Source organism: Chiloscyllium punctatum, chromosome 1 (genome assembly GCF_047496795.1).
Source record: "Chiloscyllium punctatum isolate Juve2018m chromosome 1, sChiPun1.3, whole genome shotgun sequence".
NCBI lineage: Eukaryota > Metazoa > Chordata > Chondrichthyes > Orectolobiformes > Hemiscylliidae > Chiloscyllium > Chiloscyllium punctatum.
Genome location: NC_092739.1, coordinates 78,427,430 through 78,445,004, shown reverse-complemented (window position 1 = coordinate 78,445,004; position 17,575 = coordinate 78,427,430). Strand labels below are relative to the sequence as shown.

Below are 17,575 nucleotides of genomic sequence, written 5' to 3'. Positions count from 1 at the left end.
AGAACTGCACACAGTACTCCAGGTGTGGTCTCACCAGGGTCCTGTACAGCTGCAGAAGGACCTCTTTGCTTCTATACTCAATCCCTCTTGTTATGAAGGCCAGCATGCTATTAGCTTTCTCCATTGCCTGCTGTACCTGCATGCTTGCTTTCATTGACTGATGTACAAGAACACCTAGATCTCGTTGTACTGCCCCTTTACCTAAATTGACTCCATTTAGGTAGTAATCTACCTGCCTGTTCTTGCCACCAAAGTGGATAACCATACATTTATCCACATTAAACTGCATCTGCCATGCATCCGTCCACTCACCTAGCTTGACCAGGTCACCCTGTATTCTCCTAACATCCTCCTCACATTTCACCCTGCCATCCAGCTTTGTGTCATCAGCAAATTTGCTAATATTACTTTTAATACCTATATCATTAATGTACATTATAAAAAGCTGCAGTCCCAGCATTGATCCCTGCGGCACACCACTGGTCACCTCCTGCCATTCCGAAAGGGAGCCGTTTATCACTACTCTTTGTTTCCTGTCAGCCAACCAATTTTCAATCCATGTCAGTATTTTGCCCCTAATACCATGTGCCCTAATTTTGCTCACTAACCTCCTATGTGGGACTTTATCAAAGGCTTTCTGAAAGTCCAGGTATACTACATCCACTGGATCTCCCTTGTCCATCTTCAGAATTATATCCTCAAAAAATTCCAGAAGATTAGTCAAGCATGATTTCCCCTTCATAAATCCATGCTGACTTTGACCTATCCTGTTACTGCTATCCAGATGTGTCGTAATTTCATCCTTTATAATTGACTCCAGCATTTTCCCCACCACTGAGGTCAGACTAACTGGTCTATAATTCTCTGTTTTCTCTCTCCCTCCTTTCTTAAAAAGTGGGACAACATTAGCCACCCTCCAATCTGCAGGAACTGATCCTGAACTTATAGAACATTGGAAAATGATCACCAATGCATCCATGATTTCTAGAGCCACCTCATTCAGTACCCTGGGATGCAGACCATCAGGTCCCGGGGACTTATCAGCCTTCAGACCTAACAATCTCCCCAACACCATTTCCTTCCTAATATAAATTCCCTTCAGTCCAGGTCTTTCAGCCCCTATTACATCTGGGAGATTGCTGGTGTCTTCCCCAGTGAAGACAGATCTAAAGTACCAATTCAACTCTTCTGCCATTTCTTTGTTCCCCATAATAAATTCACCCATTTCTGTCTTCAAGGGCCCAATTTTAGTCTTAACCATTTTTTTTCTTCTTTTCACATACCTAAAAAAGCCTTTACTACCCTCCTTTATATTTTTGGCCAGTTTACCTTCGTACTTTATTTTTTCTTTGCATATTTCCTTTTTAGTTATCCTCTGTTCTTTAAAAGCTTCCCAGTCCTCTGATTTCCCACTCATCTTAGCTATGTTATACTTTTTCTCTTTTGTCTTTATATGGTCCTAAACTTCCCTTGTCAGCCACGGCCAGCCCTGCCTCCCCTTAGGATCTTTCTTCCTTTTTGGAATGCACTGATCCTGCATCTTCTGCATTATACCCAGAAATACCTGCTATTGTTGTTCCACAGTCATCCCTGCTAGGGTATTGCACCATTGAACTTAGGCCAGCTCCTCCCTCATAGCTCCATAGTTCCCCTTATTCAACTGAAATATTGTCACTTCCAATTCTACCCTCTCCCTTTCAAACTACAGATTAAAACTTATTGTATTACCTCCTAATGGCTCCTTTACTTCGAGGTCCTTGATTAAATCCGGTTCATTGCACAACACCAGATCCAGAATTGCCTTCTCCCTGGTAGGCTCCAGCACCAGCTGTTCTAAGAATCCATCTTGGAGGCACTCCATAAACTCCCTTTCTTGGGGTCCAGTACCATCCTGATTCTCCCAGTGTACCTGCATGTTGAAATCCCCCATAACAACTGTAGTAATATCTTTGCAACAGACCAATTTCAGCTCCTTATTCAACTTACACACTACATCCAGGCTACTGTTTGGGGGCCTGTGGATAACTCCCATTAGGGTCTTTCTATCCTTAGAATTTCTCAGCTCTATCCACACTGACTCTACATCCCCTGATTTTAGATCCTCCCGCGCAAGGGACTGAATATCATTCCTTACCAACAGGGCCACCCCACCCCCTCTGCTAGTCAGTCTGTCTTTACGATAGCACGTATAGCCTTGAATATTCATTTCCCAGGCCCTGTTCACTTGAAGCCATGTCTCAGTTATCCTCAGAACATCGTAACTGCCAATTTCCAAATGAGCCTCCAGCTCATCCACCTTATTTCTAATGCTTTGTGCATTCATATATAATATTTTTAATTTGTTACTCCCCTCACCCTTCCTATCAATCCCTATTTCACTTGACCTTATGGCATGATCCTTTTTTGAGTTTTCTGCTCCACTGATTCTGTTGTCTTTCTTGACTTCTCTTCTCTTGTTCTAGCTTTCCCTTTAACTTCCTTCTTAAACTTCCAGTTTGTCCCCTCACCTCCCCCCCCATTATTTAGTTTAAATGCAGCTTTTAAACCTACCTTTCAGAATGCTGGTCCCCCAACTATTGAGGTGCAACCCGTCCCTCTTGTATAATTTATCCTTACCGCTAAACATGCCCCAGTAATCCAAGAATTTAAATCCTTGCTTCCTGTACCAGTTCCCCAGCCACTCATTCAGGTCCAGTATCTCCCTGTTGCTGTCCTCTCTAGCCCGAGGAACTGGAAGCAAACCGGAGATAACCACCCTGATGTCCTGCTTTTCAGCCTTCTTCCGAGTTCTCCGAAGTCCCACTGTAGAATGTCCCTCCTCTTCTTCCCGACATCATTTGTGCCGACATGCATCACCATGTCTGACTCTTCACCTTTGCCCTTGAGGATTTCCTGCACTCTGTCTGCGATGTCCTTAATCCTGTCACCAGGAAGGCAACACACTATCCTCAAATTCCTCAGATAATGGACCTGTTGTCGCAGAAACCCCTTTCAGTCCCTATCACTATGGAGTCCCCTATTACCACGGCTCTGTATAATGTCTGACTCCTTGACTCTGCCTCCACGCCAATTTCTGATTGGCAGACCTGACTGCCTCTCGGACTGGCAGTGACTTCTGTCTCTACGGTTTCCAAGATATTCAACCTGTTCCTGACAGGAACTTCCCTCAGAGTCTCTTGCACTTGTCTCATCTCTGCCTTTCCAATCGTCTTCTGCCTTCTACTCTCTTCTGATATCCTCGGTGTAATAACCTGCTGAAGGTCCTGTCCAGAAAGATCTTGTTCTCTCGGATGAGCCTGAGGTCATCTTGTTCTTTCTTCAGTGCTGCAATATGCTCTGTCAGAAGCTGAATGTGTACACACTTTCCACAGTTATACAAGCCATCTACACCAGAGTCCCTGACCTCCCACATCATGCACACAGTACACTGAATCAGCTTGGTAGTCATGTCTTCACCTTCTTCAACTGTGGCGTAATCACACCTACTTAAATAATACTCACCCAGTTACCCAACAGCCTCTGTGCTCCAACTTCACTTCCGCCCAGCTCCCGCCGCTCTCTGCTTTATTCTCTGTTCATTGTTAATTGTCTTCCTATATCTGCATTTTCTATATCTCTTAATCTTTTAAAAATTTAAGTAATATCCTCATTTCTTCAGTTGAAAGCAATTAAATGCAAGTCTCTGGATAATTTTCTCACTGTTCTCCCAAATACATTTACTCCCTTCAGCTGCTTGAAATTGTGGACAATAATAAATGAAAATTTTTTATTAACCTGTTTTCAAAAGTGATCTTCATTGTGAGATGTCTTAACATTATGTTTCTAAATTTACTATCTTGTCTGATATTTCTCTGTTATTCTTAAAACTGTCAAGTTATGACTGTGTTTATTTCATTCAGTGCCTAGTTCTGCACGAAATGGATTTGAAGGAGTTAAACTAAAGCCAACCTATGAAAAAAGAGTATGCTTTGTAGCAACTGTCAGATTAGCCACACCGCAATTTATTAAGGTACAATCATAGTTGTTTAAAAATCTTCAAATTTTGTTTGCTTGCCAGTCTTATGTATGCACTAATGCTTTTAGCTGCTTTTTTTTGCAGAAGACAATTTTTCTCTTTCTCTTTATTTGTAGGAAATGTGCACTATTGAAGAACCAAATGAAGAATTTACATCAAGGCACAGTTTGGAATGGAAGTTTTTGTTCCTTGATCATAGGTGTGTCCCCTAATTTTGTTTAAAATAAATCCTTTCGACAGAGTGTGAGAAATAGTTTTAAAAGCATACTTATCTGTTGCTTTTAACAAGGCAAAATTCATAAGCAACTTTATAGAAAAAAGGATTGGTGAGATTGTGTTGAAGTAAAGATTGAGGCAGGGTGAGTGGTGACCAAAAGCTTTGTCAAAGATTTATATTTTGAATGATGACACAAGGGTTTACAAAGGAAATTCCTGAGATTTGGATTTGTGGTTGAAGATGCCAGTGATGTGGTGTTAGTTGGGCTTGGACTATGCACATGATTCCAGAATCAAAAAGTTGAAGAATTTTGGCTGGGGGAGAGATACTATTACGTACAAAGGACAGGCAAGGTCAAAAGAATAGTCGCACTCAAACAGAAGGACGGAAGTATCAAATTTCCATTGTTGGCTAGTGGTTTTAGTTGTGAAGAAAGAGCCAATATAGATCTGCAAACATAGGGCTTGAAGGGCTGATAGATGAATGAAACCTAATATGCATCAGGGTGCCACTATCACAGTTTGAATGTGCTGCTTTATTGATGCTGGCTGGTAAAACATTAAAGTAATCAAGTAATGAGGATTTGAACTTCGGAAAAACTGAAGGACAAATAGGTGTAGATTATTTGGAGAATTAAGGGTTGGGGTTAGCCAAGATTAGCCAAGATTATTATATGGAGAACTATATTGGAATCTTAGTTCAGTTTTGAAATTACAGGTAGCCTGATTCAGCCTGAGGTGGTGGTGAGAAATTTGTTGAAGTGTGGTAGTTATTCTGCAATACTACATTAACTGTGAAGTAGAGTTAACTATGTATAAGACACATTGTGGATATATGTTCAGACTGTAGAGCTTTTTGATCGACAGGGCATACATGTAATTATTTGTTGCCTCCATTGTTAACCAGTAACTGAACCACTTGAGGTCAGAGGTCAGAAAGTATTCAAGATCGGGAACAAAATAATCTAAACTGGGAATAAAACATGGAAGATATTAGAAGTTGGTTGAAATATTATGACAAATATGAAAGGGCATAAAATTGAAAAAATGCTCTGGCAACTTAATCCCCCAAATTCGTTCAAGTGCGTATTCTAAGATTGATATACTGACTAAATGTATGCTGCAACTTGTTATCTCTTTGTAGACTAACAGAGTGTATTACTTTTAATGAACATCTGAATTATAGAGATGTTGTTTAGTAAGGCATAAAATATACTTGAAGGGCAAAGTAGTTTAAATTTGCAGCATCTGGAATAAAAACAAAAAAATGCCCTGCCAGTATGTTAGCATATGTGGAGTTACTAGTCACAACCTGAAACAATACTATTCTGTTTGACATTTATTAATTTAAAAACAAACCATTCAGGATATGCATTGATCAAATATTAGTCACATCAACAAATATTAATTCAGATTTTGCATTAGGAAATTAATGTCGTACTTTATCAAATGTCTTAAATCTAATAATCTGCTCAAAAATAATTGATGTTTATGGAGATCATGTTTTAATTAGTATGTTAATTGCTGAGTGTTAAGCACATTTGCAGAAACTTAGAAAATAGGTTCAGAAATAGACTATCCAGCCATTTAACCTACTCTGGCACAGTATGATCATTGCCAGTCACCCAACCCTGATTCTACCTGTCTCCATACTTTTGATCCCTTTAACCTTAAGAACTACATCTAACCTCTTCTTGAAATATTCAATGTTTTGGTCTCAACTGTTTTCTATGGGAGAGAATTCTACAGGCTCAACATTCCCTGGGTGAAAAGAGTTCTCCTTATCTTAGTTCAGAGTGGCCAACCCTTTAGATTTTCACCCCTAGTTCTGGACTTCCCAGCCATTGAGAATATTCTTTGTGGGATGACTCAGTCTAGTCATTTTAGAATTTATAGGTTTCTAAGAGACGCCCTCCCCTCTCATTCTTCTAAGCTCCAGTGACATAATCCTAACTAATCTAGTCTCTCTTCATACATCAGTCTTGCCATCCCAGGAATCAGTCTGATAAACCTTACATTCCCTCTATATCCTTCCTCTCAGCTAAGGAGACTAAAACTGTAAACAATACTCGAGGATTGGTATATAATTGCATCATCCCTGCTCTACTCAAATTCTCTGACTATGAAGGCCGCTTGGAGAAAAAAACTTTTTATTCCTACTGTTTGTTTCCTGTCTGTCAAATATGTTGATACTCTTCCAAATGCTTTAAATGTATATGCTAACCTTTTTATGTGACCTTATGGAAAGCCTTATGAAAATCCAAGTAAGCTAATCCACCAGCTCCTCTCTGTCAATTTTGAGGAAGCCATTTTTGTAAAGATGAAATAAAACGTACATGTCAGGATGTAGAGATAAGATAAAAACTGAAAGAATTGTGGATGTTGTAAATCAGAAACAAAAACAGAAATTGCTGGAAAAGCTCAGCAGATCAGGCAGCATTTGTGAAGAGAAAGCAGAGTTAAAGTTTCAGGTCAAAGGGACCTTTCCTGAGAACAGTTCTGAGGAAGAGTCACTCAACCCAAAACGCTAACTCTGATTTTTCTCCACAGATGCTGCCAGACCTGCTGAGCCTTTTCAGCAGTTTCTGTAGAAATAACATATGTGAAATGTTAAAAGTATTTTTTTTGATTTTTGAACTTAATCTAGGGCACCTCCAATAATAGGTTATTTACCATTTGAAGTGTTGGGCACATCTGGCTATGATTACTACCATGTGGATGACTTGGAAAAATTGGCAAAATGCCATGAGCACTGTAAGTACTTGTTGATTGTTAATAATGGATAATTTTCTCAATATTTCAGAAATCTGTACAGAAAACTTTTACTGTTAATTGTGTTAAACAAAATAATGTACCATCTGTCTTATAGAACATGGTAGGTTAAAATGGTGGAACAGTTTGTTTTGGAATTGATGCTATTCCACTCAGAATATTAATTAAAAATCAGATTTCTAAGAAGTGTTATCAGGTACATTGATAAGTGCAGTGGGAATTAGTTGGCAACAGTTCTGCTGCCAAGATTATTTTGCTATGAATTGTATAATGTTTGAGTTAAAATGAAAGTTATAGGATAGTCGTATAGGGTTTGAATGACGCGCTCTGGCGAGAAACGTGGCAGAATCACATGAGAAATCCAGTGAGGCCTATCTCAATATTGGAAACAACTCACTGCATCTTATAACTAATTTCCAAACATTGAAGTGAGATTCTCCCTAGGCAGCAGTGAGTTACCTGTTAAGGGGAAGTTTTCCTTATTACCTGCAGATCTCACCTCATTAATATACAGTTTTCGAGTATACCACCCACCATGTGTAAACTAGATGCTGAGAATTTTTGACATGTTACTCAGAATAGGTACATGGTGACCTCAGCTTATTGCTCGCTCCGCACATCCTCTATGTTTGATACCAAGAACCAGCATTTCAGGGCATGCCCCAGGGAAACCAGCCACATGCACCCCTTGTCCATGGAGACTGACATTCAACATGTGTTCAAGGGGAGTGGTCTTCAGTCAGGATGTCTTGGCACAATCAGTCAAGACAGCTTCTGATACCAGTCCCATGTTGTTGAATGTGGTAAGTCAGCAGTTCTGGGGGTTGGAGGGAGGGGAGGGCATCAGAGTCAGGATCCTCTACTCATTAGTGGTGAAGAGCCGAACCAGACAAAACACCACCTGTCTTGACTCTCCTGCCCTATCATGGGTTGCTTTCCTCCTGGAATGAGCTGGTAATTTTGGTGGAGGTAGGGACTTGTGTTGTGTGAATGAGTAGATAGCACACAGGATGCAGGGTAAGTGTTGTTTGCTTGGAGTGGGTGAGAGCAAGTGAGACAAGATGTTGCAAGCAATAGTGAAATTCTTAAGGGCATGAACCTTGAAGGGAAGTGAGTACAGTAGCAAAGAAAGAGTGAGTTTGAGGTATTGGAGAGAACTGTGTGGCACTTAGACTAACAGAGTAAAGGTCATTGACTTCTTCCTACATTGCTGTGCACTCCTCCAGACAGCTGAGATGACACTGATCAGGGTGACAACCTCCGAACAGACTGACCTATTCTGGTGTTGTGGCCTCCACTTGCAGGTGTTGGCGAAGGAGGATGTCCTGCCTCTGCAAAACCTTATCCAGCAAAACCCCAGGTGCTTACCCACAAAGTAGGACATCAATTTCCCCTTCCATGTCTGGGGCAAATATCAGAAACCTCACAGGACAGCTCTGGACTAAAAACACTGTTCTGTGTGCATAGCAGTCTTTTAAATCTATACAAACACCTAGTCAGACCCCACTTGGAGTACTGTGAGCAAATCTGGACGCACCTTAAGGAGGGTGTATTTGTCTTGGAGATACTACAATGTAGATTTATAAGAATGCTACCTTGACTTAGTAATAGAGTTACACAGCAAGGAAACAGACTCTCGGTCCAACTCTTCCGTGCTGACCAGACATCCCAATCTGAACGCATCCCATTTGCCAGCATTTGGCACATATCCCTCTTAAAATCCACCCACCCCCCAGTTCATATACAGGTACAGCATTGTAACTGTACCTACCTCCATACAGCTTGCTGCATACACGCACCACCCTTTGCATGAAAACGTTACCCCTTGGGTCCTTTTTAAATCTTACCCTTTTCATCTTTAATCTATGCCCTCTAGATTTTGACTTCCCCCTCCTAGGCAAAGACCTTGGCTATTCACCCTATCCATGCCCCACATGATCTTAGAAACTTTTATAAGGTTACCCCTCAGCCCTCGACGCTCCAAAGAAAATAGCCCAAGACTATTCAGCCTCTCCCTATAACTCAAACCCTCCAATTCCAGCAATATCCTTGTAAGTCTTTACTGTACTCTCTCAAGTTTAACAACATCCTTCCTGTAGAAGGGTGATCAGATTTGTATGCAGCATTCTAAAAGTGGCCTCACCAATGTCCTGTACAGCTGCAACATGACAAACCAATTCCTATACTCAGTATTCTGACCAATGTAGGCAAGCCTGACAAACTCCTCCTTCACACCCTGTCTACCTACGTCTGCACTTAACTATGACCCGCACCCCGAGGTTTCTTTGTTCAGCAGCACTCTCCAGGGCCCTGTTATTAACTGTATACACCCTACCCTGGTTTGCCTTATCAAAATGTAATACGTCACGTTTATTCAAATTAATCTTCATCTGCCACTCCTCAGCCTATTAGCCAATCTGATTAAAGTTCCATTGTACTCTTTCTCACTGGCCAATACACCATCTATTTTGGTGTCATCTGTAAACTTACTTACCATGCCTCCTATATCCAAATCCAGTTCATTTACATAAATGATGAAAAGCAGTGGACCTAGCAGCAGTCCTCGTGGCACACAGCTGGTCAAGTGCCTCCAGTTTGAAAAGCAACTCTGTACCACGACCCTCTATCTTCTACCTGCAAGTCAGTATTACATCCAATTGTCTAGCTCCCCTTGGATCCTACGCAATCTATCCTTACCAATCTACCATGTGGAACCTTATCAAAAGTTTTACTTCATATAGACAACATCCCCTTCTCTGTCTTCATCAATCTTTTTTGTCATTGAATCAACTTAGTGAAACATGATTTCCCATCTATCCCTAATCAGTTCTTGCCTTTCCAAATATGTGTGAACCCTGTCCCTCAGAATCCCTTTCAACAACTTACCCACCACTGACATAAGGCTAACTGGGCAGTGAAGGAGGCTTTTGGTGAGGCTGCACATTGGAGTATTGTGTTCAGTTTTGTTCACCTTGTTATATAAAGGATGTTATTAAACTGGAAAGAGTGCAGAAGAAATATACAAGGATATTGCCAGAACTCAATGGCCTGAGTTTATAGGGTGAGGTTGGACAAACTAGGACTTTTTATCTTTAGAGTATAGGAGACTGAAAGGGGAGCTGATAGAAGTGTATAATATTGTATGAAGAAGGGGTATGGCATGCTTGCCTTCATTGGTCAGCCTTTTTCCCCAGGGTTGGGGAATTGAGGATGAGAGAGCATCAGTTTAAGGTGAGTGGGGAAAGAATGAAAGGGAACCTGAGGGTCCTCTGGCTTTATAGCTTTCCTTAAACAATGGCACCACACTAGCCAACCTTTGGTCTTCCAGCACCTCACCTCTGACTGTCTGTTGTACAAATATCTCAGTAAGGGGACTAGCAGTTGCTTCCTTAGCTTTGCACGAAGTTTGAAGAAATACCTGATCAGCTCCTGGGGATTTATCTGCCTTTTATGCATTTTAAGACCTCCAGCACGACTTCTGTAGTATGTACACTTTTCAAGACACCACTCTTTTTTTTCCCCCAAATTCCCAAGTTTCCATGTCATCCACGTCAGTAAATATTTACACAAAATATTCATTTAGTATTTCACCCATAGAACATTACAGTGCTGTACAGGCGCTTCGACCCTCAATGTTGCGCCGCCCTGCGAAACCAATCTGAAGCCCATCTACTCTACACTATTCTATTCTCGTCCACATGTCTATCCAATGACTACTTAAATGCCCGTAAAGTTGGCAAGTCTACAACTGTTGCAGGCAGTGCATTCCATGCCCCTACTACTCTCTGAGTAAAGAAACTGCCTCTGACATCTATCCTCTATCTATCACCCCTTTAAAGGTATGATCTCTCATGCTAGCCATCACCATCTTAGGAAAAAGGCTGTCACTGTCCACCTTATCTAACTCTCTGATTATCTTGTATGTCTCAATTAAGTCACACCTCAACCTTCCTCTGTCTGACGAAAACAGTCTCAAGTACCTCAACCTTACCTCATAAGACTTTTCCTCCATACCAGGTAACGTCCTAGTAAATCTCCTCTGAACCCTTTCTAAAGTGTCCACATCCTTCCTATAATGTGGTGACCAGAACTGCACGCAATACTCCAACTGCGGCCACACTAGAGTTTTATACAGCTGCAGCATGACCTCGTCGTTCCGAAACTCGATCCCTCTACTAAAAAAAGCTTACACACCATGTGCCTTCTTAACAGCCCTATCAACTTGGGTGGCAACTTTGAAGGATCTGTATGCATGGACACCAAGATCTCTGCTCATCTGCGCTACCAAGAAACTTACCATGAGCCCATACTCTGCATTCTTGTTACTCCTTCCAAAGTGAATCATCTCTCACTTTTCTGCACTACATTCCATTTGCCACCTCTCAGCCCAGCTCTGCAGCCTATCTATGTCCCTCTGTAACCTACAACATCCTTCGACACTATCCACAACTGTACCGACCTTAGTGTCATCTGCAAATTTACTAAGCCATCCTTCTACGCTCTCATTGGGGTTGTTTATAAAAATGACAAACAGCGGTGGCTCCAAAACAGATCCTTGCGGAATACCACTAGCAACTGAACTCCAGGATGAATATTTCCAATCAACCACCACCACCTGTTTTCTTTCAAATGGCCAAGTTCTGATCCAAACCACTAAATCGCCCTCAATCCCATGCCTCCATATTTTGTGCAGTAACCTACCATGGGGAACCTTACTAAACGGCTTACTGAAATCCATATACACCACATCAGTGGCTTTACCCTCATCCACCTGTCTAGTCACCTTCTCAGAGAATTCACTAAGGTTTGTGAAGCGTGACCTACCCTTCACAAGATCGTGCTGACTATCCCTAATCAACTTATTCCTCTCTAGATGATTATAAATCCTATCTCTTATAACCTTTTCCAGCACTTTACCCACAACCAAAGTAAGACTCACTGGTCTTTAATTACAAGGGTTGTCTCTACTCTCCTTGAACAAGGGAACAACATTTGTTATTCTCCAGTCTTCTGGTACAATTCCTGTAGTCAATGAAGACATAAAGATCAAAGCCAAAGGCTTAGCAATCTCCTCCCTGGCTTCCCAGAGAATCCCAGAATAAATCTCATCTGGCCCAGAGGATTTATCTATTTTCACACTTTCGAGAATTTCTAATGCTTCTTTCTTGTGAACCTCAATCCCATAGCGTCTCGAAGCTTGTTTCTCAGTATTCTCCTCAACAAGACCTGATCTAAAAGTTGAAGTTCTAAATTGGAGGAAGGCTAATTTTGACAATATTAGGCAAGAACTACCAAAAGTTGATTGGGGGCAGATGTTTGCAGGTAAAGGGACGGCTAGAAAAATGGGAAGCCTTCAGAAATGAGATAACGAGAGTCCAGAGACAATATAATCCTGTTAGGGTGAGAGGAAAGGCTGGTAGGTGTAGGGAATGCTGGATGACTAAAGAAATTAAGGGTTTGGTCAAGAAAAAGAAGGAAGCATATGTCAGGTATAGACAAGATAGATCAAGTGAATCCTGAGAAGAGTATCAAGGCAGTAGGAGTATACTTAAGAGGGAAATCAGGAGGGCAAAAAGGGGACATGAGATAGCTTTGGCAAATAGAATTAAGGAGAATCCAGGGGGTTTTCACAAATACATTAAGGACAAAGGGTAACTAGGGAGAGAAAAGGGCCCCTCAAAGATCAGCAAGACGGCCTTTGTGTGGAGTCGCAGGAGATAGGAGAGATACTAAATAAGTATTTTGCATCAGTGTTTGCTGTGGAAAAGGGCATCAAAGATATAGAATGTAGGAAATAGATGGTGACACCATGCAAAATGTCCATATGATGGGGAAGGAAGTGCTGGATGTCTTGCAATTCATAAAAGTGGATAAATCCCCAGGACCTGATCAGGTGGTACCCTAGAACTCTGTGGGAAGATAGGGAAACTAGGCCCCTTGCTGAGATATTTGTATCATAGATAGTCACAGGTGAGGTGCCAGAAGACTGGAGGTTGGCTAACGTAGTGCGCTGTTTAAGAAAGGTGGTAAGGATAAGCTAGAGAACTATAAACCAGTGAACCTGACGTCTGTGGTGGGCAAGTTGTTGAAGGGAATCCTGAGGGACAGGATGTACATGTATTTGGAAAGCCAAGGACTGATTAGGGATAGTCAACATGGCTTGTGCATGAGAAATCATATGTCACAAACGTGATTGAGTTTTTTGAAGAAGTAACAAAGAGGATTGAGGAGGGCAGAGCAGTGGATGTGATCTATATGGACTTCAGTAAGGCATTTGACAAGGATCCCCAAGGGAGACTGGTTGGCAAGGTTAGATCTCATGGACTACAGGGAGAACTAGCCATTTGGATACAGAACTGGCTCAAAGGTAGAAGACAGAGGGTGGTGGTGGAGGGTTGTTTTTCAGACTGGAGGCCTGTGACCAGTGGAGTGTCACAAGGATCGGTGCTGGCTCCATTACTTTTCGTCATTTATATAAATGATTTGGATGTGAGCATAAGAGGTATAGTTAGTAAGTTTGCAGATGACGCCAAAATTGGAGGTGTAGTGGTCAGTGAAGGAGGATACCTCAGATTACAATGGGATCTTGATCAGATGGGCCAATGAGCTGAGAAGTGACAGATGGTGTTTAATTTAGATAAATGCGAAGTGCATTTTGGGAAAGCAAATCTTAGCAGGACTTATACACTTAATGGTAAGGTCCTAGGGAGTGTTGCTGAACAAAGAGACCTTGGAGTGCAGGTGCATAGCTCCTTGAAAATAGATCGCAGGTGGATAGAATAGCGAAGAAGGCGTTTGGTATGCTTTCCTTTATTGGTCAGAGTATTGAGTACAGGAGTTGGGGAGGTCATGTTGCGGCTGTATAGGACATTGATTAGGCCACATTTGGAATATTGCAGGCAATTCTGGTCTCCTTTCTATCAAAATGACGTTGTGAAACTTGAAAGGGTTCAGAAAAGATGAACAAGGATGTTGGTCAGGGTTGGAGGATTTGAGCTGTGGGGAGAGGTAGAATAGGCTGGGGCTGTTTTCCCTGGAGCTTCAGAGGCTGAGGGGTGACCTAATAGAGGTTTATAAAATCATGAGGGGCATGAATAAGATAAATAAAGTCTTTTCCCTCAAGTAGTGGAGTCCAGAACTAGAGGGCATATGTTTAGAGTGAGAGGGGAAAGATATAAAAGAGACCTAATAGGCAACTTTTTCATGCAGAGGATGGTGCATGTATGGAATGAGCTGCCAGAGGACGTGGTGCAGATTGGTACAATTGCAACATTTAAAAGGCACCTGGATGTCGTATGTGAATAGGAAGAGTTTGGAGGGATATGGACCGGGTGCCGGTAGGTGGGACTAGATTGGATTGGGATATCTGGTCGGCACGGATGAGTTGGACCGAAGGGTCTGTTTCTGTGGTGTATATTTCTATGACTCTATAATATTGTATTTTTCCAGTGTGAATACTGACGAAATAGCTTCCCCTATCTCCTTTGACTGCATGCACAACTTCCCACTACTGTCCTTGATTGGCCCTAATCTGACTCTAGTCATTCTTTTATTCCTGATACATCTATAGAAAGCTTTAGGGTTTTCCCTGATCCTATCTACCAACAACTTCTCATGTCCCCTTCTCGCTCATCTTAGCTCTCTGTTTAGGTCTTTCACGACTATCTGGTAACCCTCAATCTCCCTAACTGAGCCTTTACATCTCATTCTAACATAAGCCTTCTTCTTTCTCTTGACAAGAGATTCAACTTGCTTTGTAAACCATGGCTCCTGCGCTTGATAGCTTCCTTCCTGTCTGACAGGTGCATACTTATCAAGGACACACAGTAACTGTTCCTTCAATGAGCTCCACATTTTCTATTGTGCCCTTTCCCTGCAGTTTCATCCCCCATCCGATGCATTGTAAATCTTGCCTAATCACATCGTAATTGCCTTTCCCCCAGCTGTAGCTCTTGCCCTGCAGTGTAAAGTATCCCTTTCCATCGCTAAAGTAAACATAATTGAATTATAGTCACTATCACCAAAGTGCTCGACTACCTCCAAATCTAACACCTGGCAGGTTCATTACCCAGTACCAAATCTAATAACTCCTATGGTTCCACACACAGATGGCCACGTTGATCTTTAAGGAGCCCTCTTCTCTTAGTTACTCTTAATATAATGATAGAATCTCTTTGAATTCTTCTTCACTCTATTTACCAAAGCTATTTCATGTCCCCTTTTTGCCCTCCTGATTTTCTTCTTTCTACTGCCCAAGAATTAAATTTTGAGGGGAGATTGTAAAAATTTGACCCATTTCGTTTAGAATTTAGAAGTTTAAACGGTGATCTGATTGAGGTTTTCAAGATATTAACAGGCAATGACAACGCAGTTAAAGTTAAAGCATTTCCACAGTTGGAGATTCTAGAACTAGTGGGCAGAGTCTGAAAATTATGGCCAGACTAGATGTTAGGGAGCACTTCCATCTACAACGAGTGGTAGAGGCTTGGAACTCTCTTTCAGAAACAGCAGTTGATAGAGTCATAGAGTCCTACAGCACAGAGACTGGCCTTTTGGCCCAAACGGTTCCATGTTGATCAAAGTACCATACACGCTAACCCTATTTCCCTGCACTTGGCCTGTAGCATTCTAATCCTTTCTGATCCATGTATTTGTCCAAATGCCTTTTAAATGTTGTTAATTAACCCACCTCAACTATTTCCACTGGCAGCTCATTCCATATGTGCACCACCCTATGTGTAAAAAAAAAATGCCCTTCAGGTTCCCTTTTATTCCCCCCCACCTTAAACTGATGCTCTCTAGTCCTCAATTCCCCAATCCTGGGAAAAAGGCTCAGTGCATTCACCCTATCCATGCCTCTCATGATCTTATACGTTTCTTTAAGATCGCCACTTGGTCTCCTATGTTCTAAAGAAAAAAAATTTCCTGGCTTGTCCAGCCTCTCCCTATAACTCGGACCATTGAGTCCTGGCAGCATCCTTGTAAATTTATTATGCACTCTTTCCAGTTTAATAATGTCTTTTGTATAACAAGGTGACCAAAACTCAACACAATACTCCAAGTGCAGCCTCTCAAAATCCCTGTACAACTGTAACATTATGTCCCAATTTCTATACTCTATGCCCAGACTGATGAAGGCCAGTTGTGCCAAATGTCGCCTTCACTGCCCTGTCTACCTGTTACTCCACTTTCAGAGAACCATGCACCTGAACTCCAATGTTTTAAGGCTCAATCGTTCACCATGAAACTCCGACCTTGATGTTATTTTCCAAAATGCAAGACCTCACACTTATCTATATTAAATTCCATTTGCCCATTTCTCAGTCCACTTCCTCAGCTGATCACGGTCCTGCTGCATTTTCTGAGAACATTCCTCACTATCCATGACACTGCCTGTTTTAGTGTCTTTAGTAAACTTACTAATGATACCTTGTACATTCTCATCCAAATTATTGATATAGATAACAAACAGCAATGGGCCCAGCACCTGAGGAACACCAGTAGTCACGGGGCTCCAGTCCGACAAGCATTATTCCATGATGCCAGATCATTTGTCAATTTTAAAACTGAGATAAATAAATCTTTGTTAAGTGAATGTATTAAGGGGCATGGACTAAAGGCAGATATGTGGTGTTAGGCCATGATCTCATTGAATGGCGGACAAAGCTCGAGAGGCTGAATAGCCTATGTTCCTATGTTAAAGTCAGCACCGGTGCCAGGGATGTAGGTCCATTCCAGGATATCCTGGCAGTAATAAATTGTTCAGGGTACAGCGAGTGGCAGAATGGTGCTGAGGTGGAGATGTTCGAGAGCATCAAGTTTTTAGGAGTGAGGATCATCAACAATCTGTCCTGGTTAGATTGCCACTACAATTAAGAAAGCAGACAATGTCTCTTCTACTTCAGGGGTCTAAGGAAGTTCAGCATGCCCATAAAGACACTTACAAATTTGTATCGATGTACCATCGAAAGCATCCTGTCTGGATGCATCGTAGTGTGGTAAGGCGACTGCTCTTCCCAACTCTGTAAGAAACTGCAGAGTTGTGAACACAGCCCAGCCCATCACGCAAACCAGCCTCACATCAGTTGACTTCATCTATATCTCCTGCCACATCGAGAAAGCAACTAAATAACCAAAGACTCCTCCCACCTCGGTTGTACACTCTTCCATCCTCTTCCATTGGGCAGAAGCTGTAAAATTTTGTATACATGTTCTAACAACTTCAAGAACAGCTTCTTCCAGGCTGTTATCAGACTTTTTAATAGAACTCTTTAATGTTAATGTTGATCTCTCACTGCACCTTTGCAGCTGTAACATTGTATAATGCACTCTGTTCTGTAACCCTGATGCACTTGTACAGTACATTTAGGTTTCAAAGCATGCAAGACAACACTTCTCAGGAGTAAATTATTGCAGATGCTGGAATCTGTATTGAAACAAAAAATGCTGGAAATCACAGCCGGTCAGGCAGCATCCATGTGGAGAGAGCAAGCGAATGGTTCAAGTCTAGTTGACGCTTCATCAGAGCTGACATGAAGTATGGAGAGGACAGTATTTATGCTATAGTGTGGG

General features: G+C 41.7%; 1 protein-coding gene across 2 annotated transcripts in view; it reads left to right on the top strand.

Moving 5' to 3' along the window:
* Positions 1-17,575, top strand: part of clocka (clock circadian regulator a) — a 143,548-nt gene that overhangs the window by 68,601 nt on the left and 57,372 nt on the right. For both annotated transcript variants that reach the window (XM_072569529.1, XM_072569528.1), the window contains 3 exons: positions 3,900-4,009; positions 4,132-4,214; positions 6,879-6,985. In XM_072569529.1, the coding sequence (XP_072425630.1) occupies positions 3,900-4,009; positions 4,132-4,214; positions 6,879-6,985 (300 nt within the window). The remainder of the gene's footprint in view (positions 1-3,899; positions 4,010-4,131; positions 4,215-6,878; positions 6,986-17,575) is intronic.